Raw genomic sequence first — 25501 nt, forward strand, 5'->3', positions numbered from 1 at the left:
TTGTAACCCATGTATATTTTCAAGGTGTGTTTACAATATTTAATTAAGCATTCTGGAAATAAAATTTATTTCATTTATATAAAAAAGATAAGCATACTCTTAATATGTATGACATTGTCTCTACTGCACTATCATGTTAAAATAAATTTATCACAATGGGGTCCCATATTTCACATCAAGACAGTAGCAGACTACACAATAAAAGTACAAAGTACAGTTATTTTATCAAAAAATAGCAATTACACAGAAAAAAAATATTAAACACAGATCCACAAATACTGATTTGAATAGATAAATGATGAAAACTGATGGACTATTAAAACTTCTATGTAAGAATTGCCCCAAAACATCTGCAAACATGATCATAAGAATTTAATCACTCCTGATTTAAAAAAGTTAAATTTCCTTCAACAGGATATTTTTTTATTGCTACCAAACAAGAGAAAGAACTTTTTAATTAAAGCGTCTCATCTAACAGCTGTGGCAATATCAAAGACTTTGCTTTTCCCTAAAGCAGAAAGGAAATGTGAGCTGTACCGTACGATACTAGAAGTAATTTTTGTAGTTTTATACTGCCATTGCCAAAACAAAAGCATGAAACCTTTCAAGACTTTCAAGTTCCTGTTGTATTTTTTCAAGGCACCGCACAATATAATTGATTTTCATAATCCCCAGATGTACCATGCGACCTGTAATTCAAAGATGGCAGCATACTGTCTACCACAATTTCCATTAAACAAAAACATCTCAAAACTAAGACTTCAGTAAAATACTGTATTGGGTTGAACCTAAGTTGCACTATGCTAAGCTTGGTGGAGTCACAGTGCATACTGATTTTTAGCAAACAGCGACCTCACTGAGCTCTGCTAATCACCCAAGGTCAGCTTCTGACATCAAATAAGAAAATTCTCATAAAACACTAATTTGAAATTTACACGAGGCTGTCAGGACTACACACAAAACATTTCCGATTTAGTTTTGAGCACACATATTTAATTTGTAAACTTTAAGATGGATAAGACTACTGAATTTAGAACACTTATGTTTTGCCCAAGTTTTTTGTAAGTTCTTATCATGAGGTCCCCTCAATAGGCTTGATCTATATTTGCAGGAAGGGAGGGGAAGGCGGCAGTGGTGGCAGTGGCAGGGTGATGTCTGTTAAGGCTGCTCCTTCAAATTGTGTTTATCAATGACTCCTTTAAAAGAGAACTATCAGTACAATTTGTATTATGATACAGCTAGATAATTTTCCCAAAATTGCAGACAAGTACTGTATACTTATAAACCAGACAAAATATCCCTAGCATTGTTTAATATTTAGAGAAATGGGAACAAATTTTTAGACAGAAAAAAAGGTAAACCACCCATGCAGTACATATGAATTTACCAAAATAGGATCTGAGGAAAACAGATGAGCTGTAACACAAAGCTATGAAGTACCCGAAGCAGGACTGTGCGAATACTTTTATGTTTCATGAAAGCCAATAAAAGCTAGAGCTAGAATCAGAGGAAGGAAGAAGCATGCATTTTACATCATGAATTACACTAAAAAGATTCTCTGGATACCAGAAGCTGCATAAAACCTTATTTTTCTAGACATCTAAGGAATGAGAATTTTAGAATTAAATAAAAGCATTAAAAAACTAAAGTGGACTCTCTTGTCCTAAACTTTCTCTTGTATCCCACTGAATTAAGTAAAAAATGCATCATCTGTGGAACAAGGCAATTCTGAACTGCAAGCTAGAATTCAGGACCACTACTAGATGGATTTTAAATCCCAGACTGAGTCTTGGGAATATGTCCAGAAAAATCACAACAGTTACATTAATCAAAGTCAAAAATGAGATATGGGGGGGGGGGGGAATCTTTGAAGAGAAGCTGAAGTACAGGAACACATAGTTCATGTTAAGAGATTATAAGCACTCTTGAAAATAAAGAGGAGGAAGTCTTGGAGCAAATAAAACCAAAATAAGAGAGGGAAATGAAAGGACAAAATTAAGAGGTAAATGGACAATGAAATAATATCCAAAAGTGTTCCCCAGCCAGGAAGAGAGCTTTCAGACATCCAGATGAGAAAATTGTGACAGGCACATTCATTTACAGAAAAAAATACACCAGAAAGGCATCTACAAGGGCAAAAAGCAGAAGATACAAGTAAGCACACAGGACAGCCTTCCTGTTGGGGTTAACACGATCTTGTCTGAAAAACAGAGGAACAGAGGCTGTTGGGAAACAGCAGGAATACTGTGATTTTTTTGCATTTACTCAAAACCAAAACAAGTTTTCTAATGAAGGCAAGGATTCAAATTTAATGCTTCTAGTACTGGAAAACAATGAAGCAAAAGAATGGTTCTGAACCTACATTTATTAGGAGGTAAGATGACAGAAATCTCAGACTAGAGGACATCATCAGTAAACCAGCATAAGGGAACTGAGTGGGAATCGGCGAAGGGGTTGAATCAGATTACTTATTAGTGCCAGCTAAATATTGCATGAGACAGACTCAGCTACACAGTAAAAGGCCAAACCAGAACAACAAAATCATAAGCAACTATGGGACAAAATATTTTCTTTAGTATATACATTTTTATTGCAGGGAAGGAGAATTTATCAGAAATTCTGGAGAATTTAGCAGTGGAAACACTTTCAAAAATATTCCTGACTATTCCTGTTTTCCAATTCATAAATTTTCTAACTATACAGTGGAGAATGGAGTGAAGAAAGAGCTGTCACTCTCATCACAACAAAAGAACAAAGATACAATAATAAGTAATGCACGGATTTCTCAAAGCACACAACCGTCACATAATAACAGCACTAGGAGGGACACAGAAGAAGTAATTTGGCCTATCCCTCATGTCTTACAGCAGTACTATCCACAACTGGACAAATCCTGATACATGTCTAAACTGTTACTGATGAAAATTTGGTAGCTTCTCCAACCAGTTCTTCCCCTGCTCCACAAGCTTTACTACTCAAAAGTAGTATTTAACATGAATGTTCCTTACTAATGCCTATATACACCAGTCCGAGGTCTAAGTATCATGCAATAAGGTTATTCTCTTCTTTACAGGAACCCTTTAGATATACCCAGATACAGAAGAAAGATTAACTGGCTTGTCTTCTACTTCACACTACTTAACATGTATTTCACCAGTGCAGCAGGGCATTACTGACTCACCTCACTAGTTAAGTATAAAATCCTTTTCCCCCCATGCCCAGAACTGTTGCACAGACAGGGATAACTAGAATTGCACTTAGACAAGAAAAATCGCCAGCACAATTCTCAGGATTTTTCCTCATCAAACAGCATCCCATTATTTTGGATATATACATTTGAGACCAGTTTTTAACCACATTAGGAGGCACACTCTTCCACATTCAACGTCATTGGCATGCTTAAACATTCAAGCTATTAATGTCTTGGAGACAAATCTCTGACCCTTCAACATAACCTTCCAATTTGACAGCAAGACATTAATAACTGTCCTCTGATTACAGTTCACTAACCACCTTTGCATCTATCATTTACCACATTCATTTAGACTAAGTTTCTTTAGTTTGCTTGGCCTACGAAACTGTATCAAAAACCTTCCAAAAAAGTAAAATCCACAAAATTCCACACATCCATCAAATCACATGTTTCTGAACATGGCTTACCTCTTTTGGACACTGATTTTTACAGGAAATAAGAAGCTCCTTTTCTTTTAAATCAGCACATGTTAGTTTTCTGTAAGAGAAAAGATGTATTTGTGATAAATTCCAAATTAAAACCAACAGAAGTCAATACAATTAGGTGTATAATTTAAGTATATCTCACTGTGAAGAAAAATGGGCTAATTTGTCCACATCCTGTGGGACTAATATAAACTACACTATTTTACAGAAAAAAAAAACCCAACCCCACATAAATTTGGAGGATTTGAGGTAATTTATAGAAAACACAGAAGGAAGAACATACACGCACTGGAGGAATATTTTCAGAGCAAGGCACAGAGGATAATGCTTAAATCCACAAGTCTCGTCTTATATTAAGTAAAGCCTAGCTTACCCTCTATCCACATACGCACAAATGATTAAAAAGGAGTACAAATGTTTACTAATAAGTTCTACAATTAAAACAGCAAGGGTTTGAAGGACATTAGTTGTAAAGACCTCTTACACTAACTACATTAATTCTAAATCTTGTTATAAAATTCTTTATCTACCGTAAAAGAACCACATATAGATAAAATATTATGTAGATTACTAAATATTTGCATAATTCAAAATATTACTGTATTATAAAAATATTATTAAAACCCAATTCTGCTCACGAGACTTCATATATTTATAGTTCTAGCAGTAATACCATATAAAACACTGGCAAAACCCCCATTATATTACAAATTATAACCTTCAAGGGACATTTCATAACTTGCCATAAGAGTAGCTCCCATCCCAGACATTTCAAATGGTTTCCAGTTAGTAGCATTCAGATGAAAATTGGGTTCAGTTCTGACACTTACAAGCATTCAATGTACAGTATTGAGAGTTTGCAGTGACACTTTATTTTAAGCATCTGGAGACATGATGGGCAATCCCCAGGATGACAGGGCAAAACACATCGGTGAGGACAGCCAGATGGCCGGGGCTTGGTACACTCCTCTTCACACTGTGAACATTCTAGACCTGCCTAATAAAATAAAAACAAGGTACTAAAGAGAGTGCCAAACATTTGCTTGCTAGATGCCATTAACGAGCTTTTACATAGAACAAAGAGTTGGGTGGGTTTGCTAAGGGAATCCAGCTATTCAGTGAGGTATCCCTCAAGCAAAAATAATTATTAAAATATGCTTTTAAAAGAAAAGCAGAAATGCCAGTGTTTGTCGGTCAAAGAGACAGAGTTCTAGTCTGCCTCCTGGCCATAAAAGGACCTTTTAATATTAGTGCTTTGGGAAACTGCCATTAAGCCTGTTAATTCTCTATGGAAAACTGTTAGAAAAAGAAGTAATTTCATATTCAGAACTGAACTTTTCCCACCCACCATGTTATTGAAATAGTCATAACATACTGCTCTGTAATACAGGGGCGGGGAGGTTTGTTTGCTTGGTTTTAAGAAGCAAACTTCGTCATTCCATTTCCCTACACATGATAGTTTGTATAATCTTCCAAAAAGTATTAGCTTAGGTATATGCTGGGAGCTGCTGAGGTGTTGCTTCTGCTCCATATATATTACACAAAGTCTACAAGAGTTGTGGTGTTATTCTCATTCCAAGTGATGCAGTCAACATCAGCACAGTAAATTAAGCTCCATTTCTATTCATATTCTTATCTTAACTCATCCAGAACCCTAGTCTGCAATCAAATACACACAGATAGATTGACATGATGATCAACTGAACCTACACAGCATAGTATTTAAGGCCCACCATCACATTTGAATGCACAGTTTCACAGAAGTCAGTCAAAGTAAATCCAATTTATCCAAGAATAAAGCAACATAATGCTTCCCCAAAAAAGGACTAATTCCAAGCCAATGTTTCACTTTCTTCTGTTCAAAATCAGGGCATTAGGATTTAAGTTTTTATACAATAGTTATTTATAAAACCTAACCCCCAAAAATTCACATCTAAGACAGACACGAGCAACTGAAAGCCTTTAGAAAACAGAGATATAAAATTTAACAGCAAGTAAAAGCAAACAGCTGGCCTTTCTGCAACATTTTCTAACACAACATGCAGAACAAACCTAAATTCCAGACAGAAAAAAAAAAAAATATCATTACTCAGACATGTAAGCAGGAAATTTAATCAGCCCTTTTCTGACTACACCTGCAATTTAGTCTATCAAAACAACAGAACAAAAGCTCTAAAGGTCAAAACCAACTTGAATTTATAAAAACTCAAAGAAAATTGAGAAATGAGATTTACCCGTACTTCAGATGTACATAGACTCTCGTTTTCCGATGATGTATTGTCTCATTGAAAATGGAGCTAGGAATAATCCTGACCCAGTCACATTTTAATTGATTTAACTGAAGGAGTAGGCACACAGCCTCTTATAGTCATAACTGGAGATGCTTAAACAACCGTCACTCTCACTATTTACTGATGTCACTCTATTGCTGCAGGTTATATTTATGTTTTGTACCCAACTGAATGCTTGCTGTTTTCTAAATGCCCAGAGCCCATGTTGCAACTTCTTCTACAGTAATTCTTTAAAAACTTTAAAATCATTACTCCCTCAAACCACAAGCTATGTGCTTTTGACTGCTCAAAACTAGAACAATTTTCAGCTTTGTACTTATTTTACCTTTGTTTCATATTATCTTCAGCAACTAACACTTACAGCTGCTTAACGGAAAAGTGAGAGTTTCTAGTAGACGCTGATAAACACGAATAGATCACCCCAGTGCTTTAAGAAGTCTTCACCTATTCTGCATCATTTCCAGCACTCCTTCCTAAAGATTTGCTAGCCTCCTCATTTACAGCTCTCCTCAGTAGTTTCCCCAGCAGACTGCAAGTGCATTTGTATATAGAGATTATCAGTAGGTCACTTGATCTTGACAGTTACCGAAATTGACTTTAGAAGAGACTTGTCAAGGACATTAAACAAGGTTATGATGAAAACAAAGTAATATATGTTAACGTAAAACAAAAAAGTGTAGCATTTGCAAAATACGCACTATTGTCTCAGTTTTTTAGTCTAAAGAAGTATGGACTAGCTAAATGTAACTGGTGTCAAGGGGCACAGACCACATGCAAGTCTCCCAGTGGAATTTGGAATAAATCCCATGTCTTCCAGCTGCAAATTTGTTATTTTCAAGTTAAAACTGAAGACAATGTATAAAATACACAAAACCAAAGCAAAACTGAAATCATCTTACCTTCTTTCCATCCACACTACTGTTTAATTTAGTAACTTGATGACATTCTTTCATACAGGTGTGATTCTGACAGTCAAGAAGCCGCCCACAAAATCTTTTACATGAGTAGGGTTTTGCAGAGTGACATGGTAATGGACTAACCTAGAAGTTTTAAGAAAAAAAATTATACATATAAACACACAGATAGCGTATACATACACACATTGCACAGGTGTGCTGTGCGTGATACATATATACACACACAGAGAAATTTGGTTCTTGAGTATATTTGTTAAAAGAAGAAAAGAAGCACAATGTCTATTTGACCTTTTTTTTAATAGACTTTAGGTTCCCAGTCCAACATAACCACACACATTTGTTTTACACTGAGTATACCAGGTAAAAAAGCCTGCTTTATTAATTAAAAAAAACAAACAACTGTAACTTTTGCAAGAGTTTCCTTCTCTTTTTTAAAGACTATTACATTCTCAAATCTTTTAGTGTGATTTATTTCTTCTTTCTGAATTATACTTGTGCCTTCCATTAAAGGTTCCTAAACTACTTCACAGTTATTGCAGAAAACACATTAGAGTTTGCCTTCACAGAGCTAATTGTGTTATGGTCATCATAAATCCAAACCATTTTACAATTCTACAAACAGAAAACAACATGCAAGCTACAGAAATTCTAAAAACCAAATACTGACTATATCAAATATAACTCCCAGGAGTGGGAAGGGAAAGAAAGACGGACTCTGACAGGTCTAAGATTTTAATATCTTACGATATATTTGTACTTTCTAACTTGAGGTTAACATTCCAGCTAACAGATTTTTCTAGTACTGCTCAGAGCACCTACTTAGAAGCCTATAATCTTCATCGGTACTGAAATGGGTGTAAACTCCTAACTTGGTTAACTAGGTTACTTTCCTAAAGTTGAATAGTACAAGTTCCTCCATATCACCAGTATTAGAGGAAACTCACTGTTCCCATTTTCCAACCATTATATAATATTCACATGAAAAAAAAATTAGTTTATGTGATGCTGTCAAAAAAATTGGTTTTTTTCTTAATATTATGATCATTTCACAGATAAAAACAGAAACTATTTGTGACGTTATTACACAATAGGCTAATGTGACATAACTCACTTTGACTGAACTGTGTGATTTTTTGTTACGGCTTAAGTTGACTGAACAGCTTTGCACTGTACACCTTCCTTTTCTCTCTTCCAACTCTACAATCCTAATTGCACACTCCAACCACTTACTTTGAACAAGTCCTACCAGACATCTCTCTTTAGAGCAAGACAATTCAGCTAATCAAAATGGAAGAAAGGGAATTAATAGAAAAAAGTTCCTTGTCTTTTGCTAGGTTTGCAAACTGATTCACAACACAACCAGGTGAGCACTGGAACTGAAACAAGGGAGTGGAGGATGGTCCCCCACAGGGCTGAGCAAGGGACATTCTCCCTTCAGCACTGTCCATGTTGATTTCCCTCAATCCTAAAGCAAAAAATATATAAAGTAGGATTTGAATCCTCTTGCCTACAGAAATGTTTTCCAGGCTTCACCCAAAAAGACTGTACTCCACATCAAGTCACTGCAAAATGCAATTCATTCACAAGACTTCTGAACTCCTCTTCTCGTCCTGACTCACAGAGACTCTGTGAAAGAGGAGTCTGCAAGGCAGACTGAACATCAAGCATGTAATACACAGGAAAAAACCTTGAGGCGATCATGTCCAAGTACTCTCCCATCCCTATATGAGAGCTGAAGCTCATTACACAGGCTAATGCACTAATACAACCATAGCAAGTAGTCTGACCTAGTTCATACACCTCCCTGTAAACATCCTACAACTCAGTCTCTGATGGCTTATGTTTCTGTTGACCAAAAGCCAGCGATAGGCCTAATAAAAAGAGGGTCTGAAACACAGAATGCTACACCCAGTGAGCACACACCGATTATGAAAGCTTTTATCATTCCTAATATCCTGACCCTCCTCATCCTCCTCCATCTCCTCCTCCTCCTTCCTCAGAGTCACAACTTCCTTTCAGTAGCAACATAAATAGTCAAAGGATGCTGGAAGGTAAAAGAATGAATGAAAAGGTGTACTAAACATTAAGATCTGCCACTGCCCACTGCTCTGCCTTCCCTTGCTCCCCTATTTCCACTCAATTTTTTAATTAATGCTGGTTCCACTGGGGCTCTGGTAGTCACAGCACATCAGGGCAGTAACAGCAGATTAGCTCTATGGCTGCACAGTTCAATATGCTGATGAGTCTTCTTTTACCCAGAGTTTGTCTTCCAGCAGATACAGACACAGCCACTAGCTCCAGAGAAGGAGAATTAGCAGAAGCGGAGCATCCCTTCTGGTAGCATCCCTCAAGGACATGAGATGAGATGGGGCGTTGAATGAAGCCAGGCGCAGGGAAGCACAAGCCAGCAGACAACGGTAGCAGCTTTCAGACAGCCAACTGCAGAGAATACCCCAGCTCTCTGGCCGCATCCAGCATGGCTTCAGCTTGCCCCACCCATTGACTTTCTTAAGTCCAATAACAGAGTCTTCTGGAATCAACTGAATGTAGCCAAAACTAAAAGAACTCCAATTAATTCAAAACTACATCGTAATTTCAAATTTTGTTTCCATTTCTTGAGAAGTCTATCTGTTGTGGATATTATTAATAAATCCAAAGAACAAAGTAGAGAAAAGTTTTACTTTCTGTAGTTGGAATGCATTTCTGAAATGGCTAAATGGAGGTCACTACTCCCGCTACAAAGACAAATATCAAAGAAGCCACAAACTCCACTAGGCTGATGAGCTGAAGAATAAAGAACGCAGATGAGAACCAGAAGTATATTATGAAAGCTAAATGAAAAAAAGAAAGAAAATAAGGAGGCATCATTTTGAGACCACTCACCTTCCACAGGATAAGGAAAGGAAGGCAATGATAAAAGTACAAGATAACTTTCAGAAGCTTTCCAGCACATCTGCCAAACGCATAAAAGCAACTAACAGACACACCACTTGGGATATGAAAATAAAAGTACAATAGGGCAGGGAAATTTTGGAAACATTCATAAGGTATTTAGCCATAAAGATGACTCAACAAGTTTTATGTAAAACTTTACATATAGGTAGAATAATGGTCTTCCTCCTATAAATGAACCACAACTAAAAAAGAAAAAACCTTAGAATAACAACATATAGCATTAAATTCCTACAAAGAAGAAAAAAAAAAAAAAGAGTTCTATCTGCTGAGAACAGTAAGATTGATATTACAGGATATTCAAAATACTCATCAGAACAAAACCAGAACATTTCCCTTCCCCTAGAACATTTAATGAATGAAGCAACTACAAGAAAAATAAATACAGAGAAAAATTAATGCCCTATCAAGTTATGATTTCCTTGCTGTCCTCATTTATGTATGGGCCCATTGTATGGGCTTTAATTAATGTTTTCCCCTAAAAACGAATTTTGACTATAAACATCAGTGCTCAAAATTTGATTTTAAAAGAGCACATGTATGCTACTTCAACGAAATGCCAATGCTTATAGCAGTTCAAAGAAGTAGTCAAACATCAACTTTCCATTTTGGGGTGGCAGCAACTGTTGATGTTAGGTGATTTTTCTGACGTACAACCTGAAATAAAATTGAGAGCTACTTTTAAGCACCTACAAATCGGAGAATTAAGAGTTATTTTTATAAATATAAGTAAAAACATCCAAAACTTACACAGTAAAATTATTTCAAAGAAGGCTGCACACTGTAGCTAAAAGAAATCTTATTTTAGGTTAAAAATCATGTAGAATCATACTTCCACTGAACATAGATTTTATACAATTATATAATCTGAAAAATAGTTTTAAATCTGTTGTTTCAAGTGATAAATTGCTTGTTCTAAATGCCCAAAGACTTGTAAGAGCTCAAACTAAATCAATCCTTTAGAAGTACTTTTTAAACTAAATGCAAAGTGAAATTTAAAACCAAACAAAAAAAAAAAAACCACAAAAAACCCCAACAAAACAACCAAGTCCACTACCTACACAAATTAAATTCCTGTCCCAGTAAAAGTGTAAAGACAGTTGATTTGCTTATTGTACAACTCCTAAGCTGTTTGTTTTCATGCTCTCTTCTACTCATCATCTGCAGGCACGCCAGTAAAGTACAAGAAGGCTTTATAACTCATTTCATTCCTAGTTTGTTTCTTTTATATCTCCTCCATTACAGGAGGTATAACAACGGTCCAAGATAAGCAGTAGATAGTACAGCAGTGCGCACCTCTTGACAGCAAAACTTTGCTTGAGAAAATTGCTACTGTCATCACCTGTGAAGAGTTCATATTTCCCAGTGAAAATCCCCTCAAGGGCTGGAAACTACTATAGGAGGGAAGTGTTCATAAATACATACAAGTATTTGCTCTTGTTACCAAAGAAAATTACTTCGAGGTGAGATTACTTGTTAAGAGCCAATGCGCCTGTTCAACACTGAACAGACATTACACTTTTTTTCTTTTTGGAGATCTCAGAACAACATAAAAATGTACAATGCACATAAAATACACTGTAAACATCCCCTCACACACACACACGACACATCAACAAATCATTCTTTTCCTTGACTCCTATCAAAATCTCAAAGATTAGGACACTTCATTCCACTCCAGAAACTGCTAAACTTCAGCAGGAAGGAAGCACTGCGCTCTGCTGGCTGAGAGAAGGAACACAATCTAGAACATCATATAGCATCAATAAATCTAAATAATTGAAGTTAGGCATAGACTCCCTGGGATTTTTCCTTATTTTCTATATTAACCCATAAAGAGAACATGACCCAAAACCATTGACTGATTCTGCTAAGACTAGCATGCAAGAGAAAAGGGATTTTTTTTTTTTGCATTATTTTGAAATAAGTAGTTATAAATATGTAGCAATTGGAACCATTTTCTCTAATAAGAAGAGCCATACTGTCCTCTGTTATGGGGAGGGACATAAACACCACAACCATATACATCTGAACAGTACCAAAACCAGTAACATTGTCTAGAGCAAAGTTATATATTGGATCAATTAACCACAGCATGTATTTAGTTTGTATATAAGTTCATGAAAGTTTGGGTGAGATTTGATACGTCCTATCACAAAACAGGTCATTGACTTGATAAAACATTAGCTGATACACCTGCAAGTTTTACTGTGGAAAGCAAAACCAAAACCCAGCTGTTTCAACAGCAAACAGGCACAGTTGTTCTTTTCATCCATTTTCACAACACATTTTTCTTTAGCGACTGACAAGCTCCAAAGTAGCTGCAAGGAAGCTGTATTCACAGCTTGGTTGGATTAATAAATGTGCTGCACTAACAGACTGTAGATATATAAACTTTGTTAACAACATTTGTAGATGTTGCCACCACATAATCTAGCCACCATTGCAAAACATACCAAAAGATTGTTAAAGAAGGTCAAAGATAAAAAAAAACGAGGGGGCAGCTTTAAATATTTTTAAGTGTTTTCTGTTTTCCAGAATTTTTTACTAGCTTAAAATGAAACTAGGTTTTGTATAGTCTTTTTAGCTGCACTTTGATAGTGGATTTATGTCAAACTTACTAGTAGAGATATTCCCAGACAAAGCTATAATAGCAAAAATTTTTAAAAAAGATTAGTTTATCAATCATCTTTTAAAAATCAAGTGAAATGACTGCAAATAATGGTAGTTATTTAGCTTCAACAGTCACTTCGATTTTGTTCTCATGTAAGCGAAAACAGAAGGCTGCACACCAAAAAGAATAGCTAATAAGTAACACTAAAGAAGCTTCCACTACATTGTCTGATTTCATCCATGCATGCCCAGATCTAAGTCACATGAGACTTTTCCTGTACAACACTGTGTTCCTTATCCTTTTCAAATAAACATTGATTTTCTAGGAGAACTGAGGAAAACATGTGCCAGGTAGAGAATAATACATACAAGAAAAAAAACCCCTGAAGTATATAATGAAAAAAGACTCCCTGAAAAAATGTACACTATTTAAACAACTGCAAGAATACACAAATAGCTTCACAGATCATGAGTTTAAACTTCTGTCCAAGAATTCTAAAAAGTCAAGTAGTTACATATTCTTCAAAAAGGAACTAAAAGACCTGATATGTAAGCCCTTGCACTAAGGTACTTCACTGGTTTTAAAATAAGAAAGCCATATAGTATTTCTCTTTAATAGGTTTTTTTTTTGCTAATTGACGAAGTGAGATATACTTCATATTCTACTTAAAAAGGCAGTTTCCATGACTTACCTCATGCTGCCCAAGACACTCCCTGTTAAAGAGAGAAAAATCAGAAATTTAGAAAGCATATATTTCTTTAATAAGGGACTTAAAACAATGACAGTGCTTCTCACACAAAAATAATGCAATCTATTTGTGAAAAGTGCAAACTAAGAGAAAATAATCTATGCAGATCAATGCCTTCTCTTTTTCAACAGTTGTTTGGATTGCTGTATTTTATGACAGCAATCCCAAAATCAGTTTTTCATGTGCACATTAATGACAGTTGTACATGAAATTTATCATTTTCATGTTAGAAAATTTATTTAGAAAATTACCTGAATTGCTTCCAAATGTTTCGCCTTTGGCTCTAGTATATCACTTTGTATTTTTCAGTTATTTCAGAGACCTATCTAGTCTACTCTTATGTTTACAAGTCTATCCCTTTTAGAATGGTTTATCATCCCTAGGAAAGAAAAACTGCACACTGATCAGAATTCTCAAGGTATTAAATGGTGAATTATTCAAACACTGATCTCCTAAAAATTAAATCAGTCTTTTGCTCAATTCATTTTGAAAAGTATATTTTTCTTTTTACCCCTGATTTCCTACATATCTGTCACCTCCTTCCCAAGTATTATTTTGATTTCTCTACTGAAACCATATAAGGAAGAGTAATGAAAACATCACTAATATTCAAGCTAAAATACCTGTAAATCAGTTCCTAAGAGTTTCTGGAAGGGTATTTTTAAAAAAAAAGTATCCCTGATTAGCTTCTCTGACACAAAGCAACTACTAATAGCTACAGATGGTCTTTAGGACAGCAGGATATTAACAAGAGCAATCAGTCTTTCACCCAGTACAATAGGAAGTCGATGTGGCACAGAAGCCTGTTCTTCTCTCCAGCTCAATTATCTTATACCCAAGATAATCTTCCTATAACCAGTTAATTTGGCTTCTAGGACCTTTGCATTCCATGGTAGCATGTTTCTATTCCTCTGCAAGGGGAAACTGCTTAGCCAGCCTGATTGCCTTCTGCCATGTAATTACTAAATCTGTGGATGAGAGGATCCCCACAGCAACCTTGCATTCCAGTTGAGACGCAATAGCGTCAGATGAACTACTAGATGCATGAAAAACTGGCAGGATCACTGGGCTCAAAGGGTAGTGGCTAGTTGTTTGTATCCTACTTGGACAGCAGTTACAGGTGGAATTCTTCAGCCTAGGACCTATCTTGTTTAAGTTTTTTTCCCCCAGTAACTTGGAAGAGACAAAATGCACCAATTTTGCAGACAATGCTAAAGGACAGTGCAATCAATACATTCGAGGGCACGGATGCCATTCAGAAGGATCTAGACAGATTAGAAAAACAGGCTGAGAGGAGAGTCATGAAATGCAGAGACAAAGTAAGTCCTGCATCTGGGACTGATTAAATCCCAGCAACACTGCAGGCTGGGGATATAACAGCATATTTCAGCATTAAGTGGAAGTTACCAACAAGATGAAGCCAGACTCCTTACTGAGGTTCATAGCAGGGAGGCAAGAGACAATAATCACACTCAGTCAAGGAAGATCCTGACTGGATACACAGTGGAGAAAAAAAAATTTTAAAAAAATCAGTACAAGTATAATCAAGCACTGAAAGATGTTGTCCAGAGGCTGCAGAATCAATGTACTGGGCATTTTCAAGGCCCAGCTTGACAAAACTGGAGCAAATCGCTCTGAATTCAGTGTTGATCTGCTTTCAGTAGGCAGCTGGACTACATGACCCCACGGTACCTTCCAGCCTCAATGGTTCTGTGAAATTAACAGAGCAAATAATTTTCTAGAAACTAATTTCTATTTACAGAAACAGATAGCAAACACATTCCACTCCAAATCTCTGACTGCTCATGTTCAAAGATAGCAAATTATTAGAAAAAAAAAATTAAAAAGTATTGCAAAACCCCAGTGATGAAGGATGGAATCCCCACTAGCATCCATCCATTACAGAATATGATTATTTAAACTATTCTCCATTATCATATTTGTTCAAATGACACTGTTCTAACAGTGATTCTAAAAGCCCTGCTAATGATCTAAGAAGGTGTCAGATATTTTGCTTTGTAGCAACACATTACTTTGTATCTATGGTTTTGTTTACTATTATTATTTCGCTAATCCAGGAAACCTCTCTCATAACACTGTCATTAACAAAAAAAAGAAAAACAAACACACACACACACCCCAACAACAAAAAAAAACCCCAAACGTTACAGTTGCAAAGACTGATCAAGAGGGTGAGGATATTCCAGAATTACTGTGATCTAATGCTAATAGAACCTTAAATTGCCCCAAGCACTATGAAATGTAATGATGCTTCCTCTAGTTCGAAAATCAAGTACAACTTTTCCAGTGTGGTTTCCTTCTTACTTAGCAGACCTACCTCCTCTGGGTAAGAGTCTTCAGACTAAAGGAGGCAATATTGAGGTTGGAGTTCAGAGGAACTATGAGATGGCCCTACATAATGCATGATGTTACACAATGACCTCTGCAGAATACCTGCGTGAGAGTTTTTGCCGGCATCGACCCAAACACTGACACCAGAGTGGTCATAACTACACATTTTTCACCTTTTGGAAGTCTGGCTTTGGGCTTTGAGCCCAAGAATCAGATGCACTGAGGAGTGATAGTTTTGAAGAAAAGTACAACCCACCATAGTACAATCCTTGATAAATTTAGTTCTAAACCTATCTACACAGGCAGTTAAATGGATATTTTTGATCATCTTCCTCTGTCTACTTCTCACTTCAGAAAATGAGAATAAAATATCCTCTCATTAAGGAGGCATGTTTAAAAAACAAATAGTCACTAATGCCTATGAGGTATGCAGGATTTAAAGCAGTAGACTACAAAACAAAAACAGACCAAAAACTCCAGCATTTCCTTTTTCAGATAAATATTGAATTCTAAGTCCACAATGCAAACAGAAGTTCTACCAAACTGAAAAAGAATGGTGAAAAAAAGTAATCGTATCTTCCCTTATATCCTCACCATCATCACAGAAGAAGTTGATTTGGCTCTACTCAAGGAGCAGAACCTTCCGGCCAAGTCAAAAATAGAAAGGAAACAAGCAGATGGAAGGAAGGGCATCCACCTGCCATTCACTAGCATATAATAACCGAACAACTGAGAAACAAAACAGCAATTCATTGCGCAGAAAATTATGATCCCACACACCAAACAAGATAGAAAGTATATGGAAAAAGTTGTATGTTAATGAAGACTATGAAATTACGATGGCTGTCTTTGCAATTTTCTTATTTTTCTTTTAAGGTAGCATTGCACAAAACACATATTAAAAACAACCAATCTTTACTAGCGCTATCAGTCCTTTCATACAGTGAGCACACACTACAGAAGTGCCTACTAAACAACCACCAATGTTCCTAGTTTTATGAGAATGGTGTTCACATAGGCTCGCTGCACCTGAAGAGGAAAATATGGTTATTTTCACACCCATCTCTGCAACAGTATAAAAAGAAAAAAATCTCTTTCCATACCAAAACTGTCTTTTCTTTTCAATACTTACACTGGTATAGGAACTTCACAGGGAGGGCACGGTAATGCAGTTTGAATAAAAGCTGGCTCAGACGGCTGTTCCCAAGGACCTGCAGACTGATGCTGAGAGAAAAAGACAACAGTAGTTGAATACAAAACATAATTGGAACTATCTGCTTGACCGTAAACAAATATATTATCTGAAGTGATCCCAGTTCCAACAAATCCACTTGCTAGTAACTGATTTTTTACTAATGGAAATCTCAACACCCCCTACATACAAAAAATTACTATTTCATCCTTAGCATGGTTAGGGATAGGAAAATGAAGGCCTGTGGCCCTACTGACAAAAATCAAGCACAAAACCAAACAAAACCACAGCAAAAGAATTCTAAGCATTTAATAAATGTAAAAAGTATAAAAATATTTCAATTACTAAACAAGTGAAATTATAATCACGCAGTGCATGCATCATGTTGAAAGACACCAAACAATTTATCACTTCTAACTTGTATAAATTTTGATGGTTTAGTAAATATCAGTAAAAATCTATTTTGGCTCTTATGTTAAAAGTAATTGCTTACATTTAAACATTTGTAATACAACTCCTAACAAAAATCTTATAATTTGAGTAATAACTGCTGAAAACTGCACATTCAGTTATATGCACTACAAAATTAATTAGATCACAACAAAAGAGCTAGAAGCACTCAGTTTCTCAGTTAGACAGTATGCATACTGCTGCGCTAGATTATTTATTTACTCTGAACTTCAAACACCTCTAAGGTAAGATTAAGGTTAAACAACCGTTGCTTATTCTTCAGAACACAAACAACACACTATTTTTCACTATTTACTTACTAAGCCAGTTTGCTTCACAAGTGCTTCATCGTGGCAGGGAACAGGGCACAAATGTCCACACGCTAATGTTTTCTGGCAGGGCTGGCGACATGGAGGACACCGACCAAAGTGACAATAGTGTTTCTCCTGGGTAGTGTGGTGACAGGTAGGGGGTCGACTGAAGTAAAACCCAAGAATGAATCAATATGACAGCAAGAAATATGAAGTTACAGCCACTGGACAATTATCCTCAAAATACAAAGAACTGAGACAAGTTTGGGTTTTTTTCTTAAAGTTAGTTTACTTCTCACCTTCAGTAGTGGTTAATATTACAGTAAAATTATACAGGAGTTCTAAATTAAATTAAAATCAAAGCTGGGTTTGCATATTCAACAGCTATTTCAATCCTAATTCTACTCTGCACTAAGAAATCTTGCTACACCCCAGCAAATATTCTCCTTTTTCCTTTTGCTAGTCAAGTTTTCTAGGTAAACTGCCTAATGGAGGTACTTCAAAATGTACCAGAGATGACCTGAAGAAGGGATTGGGACTACAGAATTAGAAGTGCTCAGAACCTCCCCCCCTTGACAGCAGCAAGCTGCTCATAAAACCACAGCATCAGAGAGGTGTCTGATAGGAAGGATTATTGCTAATCTCTATCTGCATAGTCAAGAATACAGAAAACTGACAAGCAATATCTGTGAACACATTAAAGGAATAGTTTTGCCTTTTAAAGTTATATTCTACTACTTTCTTTAAGGACATCTTAAACTCTACTGAAGAACTAGAAACACACACGCTTTCTATACTGACCCACACAGCTGTTTGCATTTGGGAGGTTTGATGGTGCGCTCTCTGCCACAGGGGACTTTAATGACAGTTTTTCCACAATTACATTTCACATCTACAGTCTCTGGGCAAGGGTTACAGCTACCTAAAAATAAAGATAATAACAATATGATAATCTGAATAGGCTACTGATTATAAAAAATGGTAACTAATATAACTCTGAATATGCACATGGTATAATTGTCCTATTCTGTTTGAGCTAAGTAATAGACAGCTGTTAACTTCTTATTTCTTAGTTTCAAATCCCTCTTTTGAAAGAGAATTTCACCATTCTTAAAGAATAGTAATAATAATCCTGATTATTCTACAGTTGTTAACTGGTATCAAGTTAGAAACAATCCCTCTCTCACATTTTAAAAAGAAGTCAGCCTTATTACAGCCCAGTCATTTGGACCCCAAAACACTTAAATATTTGCTATTTATGTTTCCATCTTACATACACGTGAAGACGTGTCATCTTTCATCTATATTCAAAAGAAAAAAGACATTGAAAAACTGGTTACAATAAAGTTTTGCAGGTTTTGTAAGATATTAAAGAAATGTTCATCCTCTATATAAAAATAACGCTTTTTTGGAAAGATCCTCCTCGTTTATCAAGTTACTCATGCTACTAAACTGATATATTAAAAAAAGATATGTAAAATGTCTATGTTTTAATTTATAGTTCACACACACTATTTCTTCATCAAGTGCCAACTGCAAAGTTTTATTATTGAGTGATTACCAGTAAGAATATGCATCTTCTAAAAAAGCAAATTTAGATGCAGGATTTTGGCTTACTGAGCACATTGCATTCTGAAACTTTAAAGAAAGCAATGCTTTGAAAGTGTTATCAACAGCACAACTCTAAGTTATTCTGACTTGTTAGCAGGATCTGAGAAGCAATGCTTCAAGATGCAGCGCTCTCAATGACAAAAGGCTGCTGAAGGAAAAAGGATGGAAGTATACAGTCTTTATATTGCGAAGTAAATGAAATTGTAATATACTATTAGCACACATAAACAGCTACTTTTACAAAAAAAATACAAACCTGAAGGTCTAACGCTATGCTGCCCGGAGTCTCTAACAGGTGTACAATTTACTTAAATATACTATTAACAGAGACAACTGCCTACATTCTCAAAAAGATGAAAGGGCAGAGATCACGTATAAGCCTGAAGTTAACACAAGACCACGCTGTTCTCAAATCAAGTGTTATAATGTACTACAGTAGGAAACAAAACATTTCTACTCACTGGCAACACATTCTAAATTTCAGCAAGTATTAAATACTTAAGAAAAAAAATATATGTAAAAATCAAACCACAAACAGAATAGATTAGGTTACCTTTTGTCAGGAACCTCTGCCAAAGGCCAAGTGCTTATTATCAGCAAGCTCTAATAATTTAGAGGTCAGGTACCTTTTAAAGGCCCTGATCTGGCAAGTTATTTTCTAAGAGGCATACTATTTCCTTTAAAATTAGTGGTCACCGAGATCTGGCAGCTCACTGCAAAATTAACCTGACCAGGTATTACACACTGAAGATAAAATAATAACTTTCAGCAGCTATTAAAATATTGGTGTATAAAGGAGAAAAACATGCATATAACTATTTTGAAATCAAAACCATTGCCTTTATTAAGGATATTTTCAAATATTCTCACAAGATATTACGAACTGTACTAGATTTTAATTTGTTAAAGCACATAGAAGTTATTTTCTTTTCTAAATTTATCATCTGATATAGTTTTATTAGATAGTTTTATTAGATGCAACTTTTGGCAAGAGTTGGCACTTAAATACTGACAATTGTACTGTTTTGATAAGTTACATACACTTTGAAGTGTATATATTTGATACTTACATTCTCAAAGTTCACTTTTGTTTTCTTATAGGCACTACTTTATTATTTTTATATTATTTTTGTATTGCCATCAGTTATTAGGAATCATTGTCACTTTTAGCCAGGCTGTAAGATGCAAGCAGTATCAAATATAAACAGCAATTCAGTGTGAAAGTTTATCCTACATGCAGCACTAGCTCCGTAGTTTTCTAACCGGAATTTTATTCTATGATTTAGTTACCAACCAAACTAATGCAGAAAAACAGGAAGGAAAGAAGGGGCACAGTTAACAGAGAAAGAACAAACCACTAGTTTGTGAGACAGATTTAATAGCAGGTTAACTGGGACAACTACCACATTTACCCATCCTGTCCTCTTAAGAATCACTGCCTCAAAAAGCAAGAGTACCTGAACAAGTTGTGAATTACTTCCTGAGCTGTTGCAATTTATAGTCCACAATACTAACAGAAATTACATTGGCTACTCAGCTGCTGTTTCCACAGGGCAGCAGCTTCTGTGGGGAAAATTGCTGAGAGGGCAGCCACTTTTTCAGTCATTCCAATTTAATCCCCTACCAAGCAAATGTCAAAGCAATTGGCCAGGATAAAAGCTGCCAGGTAATTTTGGCCATTTTCAGCATCTCTTTAACCAAGGTCATTGGATGCAGAAGTAAACTTTTTTGTTATCCTTCATATAGTTAGTAACAAGTTCTCATTTTCTCTTTTACCAGTAAGATACCAGTATCCATTAAAATTCCATCAACTTTTTTTTTTATTTTAAGCCCACTCCTATCACACGTTGTATTCCAGGGTTTCTAAAAACCATCCAGACTCAACCAGCGCAGTAATTTCTATATGTAGTTGGGTTTTGTTATGCATATTCAGTGAACAGAATTATTTGGGAAAAGAAGTCAAGCTATGGATTTTGAATGAAGCAGCTGGAAAGGGGACAGAGCATTTTCAGAGGAACAACACTAAGAAAAATTACCAGGTAAAAACTCAGGTTGTCATCATGTAAGTCCTTAAGCTCTAACCAGCACTAAAAACCTTTCAAACACACTGCCCCCACAAAAAGCCCACATGCAACAAGGGAGAGAATTAATTAAGCACCACAGTCATGCAAGCACAAAGTTTGGCAAAAATAAACAATATTCCATCACTATGGGGAACCTTCACCTATTCTTACCTCTGTGGCAGCCTGAAGGGCATTTGTGATTTCTGCAGCCTAGAGTCCGCCCACAGATTTGATCACAAGGTGGACAGTTTCCGGAACAGCACTGTTGAAAAAATATATACTTTATATAATTGAAAACTTAAGACATTTCTGGTATAAATTTGCCCTCTTCTACTACCTCATTTTTTCAATACTACTTAAAAAAATTTTCACATAATTTAGTCAAATTCCCTCACATTCTTGACAGGTATAGAAAGGGAGTTGCCTGTAGAGTTGTTTTATAAATTTCAAATTAGAAAATAACAAAAAAATACACATTTGAAAGCATCACTTCAACACACTAAAAAGGCAGAGGGCTTACAAAAAGCACAAGAACATTTAAGAGGTTAAAATTCTTATAATATTTTAATCCAAAATAATTTCAGAAGTTTACACATAAGATGTCTAGTAGTTTGCCCCATTACTCTGCCATTTCTTCCACTTTTATACCATCTTGTCCCTGGCACAAAAGTGTTTGAAACACCTTTTACCTTTGTAGTAAAGGTCAGATAACTTTAGGATCAGTTATCTACTTTCTGTTCTTACATAAAGTAGTAATGTGGAAGAATCAGAACACACCACAACATCACCAGATTGGTGGATGCCAGGTCAGAAGAAAACCCCATCTTTCCTATTAACTTGAAGGGTACCCTCCTTCCAAACCGTAAAAGGCAATTAGGAAGAGAAACCTGGATTTTAAGCATAAATATGTCAAGAAAGGAAATAAATTGATTTAACCGCTCCAGAAGTTTAACTGCATGAAGCATCACTACTCAAGAATCTGAAAGTAAACCTGCCTTCTGGAAATGGAAAGTTGTCAAAAACCCCTCACAGATTTTAAGGCCACTAAGTTTTTCTTGGTGACATGCTGTTCAGAGAATTCTGGTACCCTGCAAGCTAATTTGAATGACACTGAAGAATTCTCCTATCTATACAATAACATGAGGTGGAACAACAGATCGATGTGATTTATATATAATATGAAATATCGTATCTAAATAAAAACAGAGTTATCTAAACAACACATTGGAGAAAGATCATCTCTGACACTTACCTTTCTCCTACATTGGTGCTTTTGGCAATCACGAATTTTAGTACACTTCGTTTCACACAAATATGTCTTATGACATGGCATGCGTTTAGTGTGCTTTCCACAGCGACATTGTTTTTCAACTTCCTGGGCAGCAAGATAGGGAAAAAAGCAGGGTATTTTTAATACCAAAAAAAAAGTGGAAAATAAAATGTTCTACTACTAGGTGTAAAGAAAGGTTCACAGGAGGGTAACGTTATAATGGTCTACCACAGCAGGAAGTGTATCACATGCTGTGGGCAGATTACCTATCTGTGCAGTAACTACTTGGAGACCTTGTGCCGGTATTGCTAACACTGTGCTGGTCAGCACCTCACTGTAGCTTTGGTCTCACCAATAGGCAAGCCACTTCAAAGGAACCACTCAAGTGTGTGGTGCATGATGTCAAGCACAAATGCAAAACAAATTCATACAGAAAGTACCCCTCCTGCACAGTAAACCCAATCCATCCATCGTGTATACAGACGATTTAAGAAGCAGGTGAGCAGGTTTATCTGACTAATCCCAGCTATCGTGCGTTAACTACTTTCACCATGGACTTTGTAGCCAAAGCTGGTTCAGGAAGAAACTGAAAGCAGACAGAGCAACAGCTTTATGGCCAGACTACATGTCGTGGTTTAACCTGGCAGGTAGCTAAGCACCACTCAGCTGCTCGCTCACTCCCCCCGCAACAGGATGGGGGAGAGCAGAAAAGGCCTTGACTTCTGTGTAAGCACTGCTCAGCAATAACTGAAACATCCCTGTGTTATCAACACTGTTTTCAGCACAAATCCAAAACACAGCCGCATACTAGCTATTATGAAAAAATTAACTCTATCCCAGATGAAACCAGCACACCACAGAAGCCCCATAGATATTTAAAAAACAGCAAAATATTCATTTCTTACTAACAAGAAGATAATGTTATGTTACAGCATCTTCCATTTCACTAATGAATAAATAGCATAATAAGAAAAGCAAGAAAGCTAGAAGAGCTGGGGGAAAAAAAAAAGTGGTTTTAGGGCATAATTAATTAAAAAAAAAACCCCAATATCAACCCAAAACAATAAAACCTTCATCCACGCCTCAATTCAGATACATAATGCTCAACTGTTAATACAGAATTGTTGGGGCAGCAGAGGAATAGGGAAAAAACATGTTGCTTTTAATCAAGAGAAAGTCATAAGATTTTGTGATAGACATGACTTCATTTTCCTTAGGACACTTGCACTGTTCCAGGCATATAGTGTTTAAAAACCCTACTAAAATGTGAGCCTGCTACAGTAAGACTTACCTGTCTGCATATTTCACAGGGACCTCGATGACAGCGCTGTGAACATTTATGGATGCCACATTCCAGAACTTTGTCACAGCTATCGCCACAGGTGGGCACATCTTCTGTACAAGGCAATGTAAACTCTAGATGGAGAGAGAATTACAAGCAAACATTTAGGAAAAAAGCCAAAGTATTTGGAAGAAAAAAATGCACTAGATAGTACGACTTCAAATGCCAGTTCTCTCTCTTTTTTTTTTTTTTAAAGCTTCTCTAGAATTACTCAATTATTCACATTGCCAATTAAACCCCTAGTACTAAATAAAGCCTTGAAAGAATTAAGGAAAAATGTTAATAGAAGCTGTCACAGTTCACTGTTTCTAAGAACTTTTTATGGACCCTGTCATGCAGAATTAAGCTAAACTACTGCCTGTCAAAGACTGGATGACTTTTTTTTTAAATTCATCTTACATATATAAAAAAAAAAAAGCTGCTTACTTGATTTTTCACATGGACAGGACCTTTTCCCAGAACGAGGACAGTCTCCACAGGGACCAGCATGACAAACTTGTTCACATGTGTGATTACCACATGTCAAGGGTTTCCCACACACCTGGAGAAAACAGAGGAACCAAGTGAATGCAATGTAACAGAACTACATACCAAGACAAAGCAACCCAAGGGAAAAAACTACAGGCAAGAGATGACTGAATGGAATTTAACTCTTTCTGAATTTTGTTAACAAAAGTCTTGTATTTGCTGAGTTTACCAAATAAAACCAATCACCACTCCAGTGATCGTGAACAGAAGGCTACTGTATACTGAGGAGTTAGTGGTTCACACGACGGTTAACCTGAGTAGTCCCAGGCCTGTGTTGTGCTGCACATACAGCTTGGCCTTCAGGCCTGTGTTGTGCTGCACGTACAGCTTGGCCACAGGATAAACCTACTGTAGCAGATGAGATTGGAGGCAGCTCCCACTTGGTACCAGTGATTATGCCACCTGCATGTCCTTGCCTTTACCTAGAACTGCAGCAAGAAGTCCTCATCTGGACATCCTTTCTGTTTGACAGCAGAAATGATGAACAGAGTTGCTTTCTTTTAACCAAATACTACAATAGCTTCAGTGACCAAAATGGGGTAACCCTTTCTACAGATGGGGTCTGCACTGCATGCTGCATGTGGATCAGAGGCCCATTCAATGCTGAACAGCTTAGGGTTTCCAGCATCTAAAGGGCCATACTATTATTCATATTATACTCCCTTTCTCCATAGTGTTAGCTGAAATAAATCACATTTTAATTGATACTTTACAGAGTCTGAGTGCCTTTCTCACCAGGGTCGTAATGACCAAGTAGCTCCCGGTGCAACCTCCCCCCTGCCACTTAATTTTTTAAAAATTATTGTCAATCCATAGCCTTGGTCCTAAGAATGAGCTGTAAATAAACTTCAGAGAATGAATCACAAAGCTTTCATTCTGTTACAGTCACTAGAAGTAAATAAGCATGAAACTCTTATCTACTAAGCTCTGTTTTCATGCTTCTTTTTTGAAGATAGCACCTGAAATTTCAACCTCAAGTACCGGAAAACAGAATATACAAGGTCAAATTCAGGGCTAGCTTAACCCTAGCACAATTCTAGAACAGTAACATTTTAACTACTCTTAGAAATGAACTGGGTCACCAAGTAGATCCATTCTCAAATACTGCTGCTTATATTTTGATTGCATTTTCAAAACCTAAAAGATTTTCTTTTAGGTTTTCAAAACCTAAATTATTTTCTT

The 25501-nt window shown here is 36.3% G+C and overlaps 1 protein-coding gene across 2 annotated transcripts in view; it reads right to left on the minus strand.

Annotated features, from left to right (window-relative positions):
• The window catches only part of NFXL1 (nuclear transcription factor, X-box binding like 1), a 50097-nt gene that overhangs the window by 17299 nt on the left and 7297 nt on the right, over positions 1–25501 (minus strand). For both annotated transcript variants that reach the window (XM_064449384.1, XM_064449385.1), the window contains exons 8-18: positions 24218–24332; positions 23741–23865; positions 22432–22554; positions 21351–21441; positions 18307–18427; positions 17515–17671; positions 16685–16776; positions 13144–13165; positions 6869–7009; positions 4509–4675; positions 3661–3730 (exon numbers count right to left, since the gene is read on the minus strand). In XM_064449384.1, coding sequence (XP_064305454.1) covers positions 3661–3730; positions 4509–4675; positions 6869–7009; positions 13144–13165; positions 16685–16776; positions 17515–17671; positions 18307–18427; positions 21351–21441; positions 22432–22554; positions 23741–23865; positions 24218–24332 — 1224 coding nt within the window. The remainder of the gene's footprint in view (positions 1–3660; positions 3731–4508; positions 4676–6868; positions 7010–13143; positions 13166–16684; positions 16777–17514; positions 17672–18306; positions 18428–21350; positions 21442–22431; positions 22555–23740; positions 23866–24217; positions 24333–25501) is intronic.

The sequence above is a fragment of the Phalacrocorax carbo genome, chromosome 4, assembly GCF_963921805.1.
Source record: "Phalacrocorax carbo chromosome 4, bPhaCar2.1, whole genome shotgun sequence".
Taxonomy (NCBI): domain Eukaryota; kingdom Metazoa; phylum Chordata; class Aves; order Suliformes; family Phalacrocoracidae; genus Phalacrocorax; species Phalacrocorax carbo.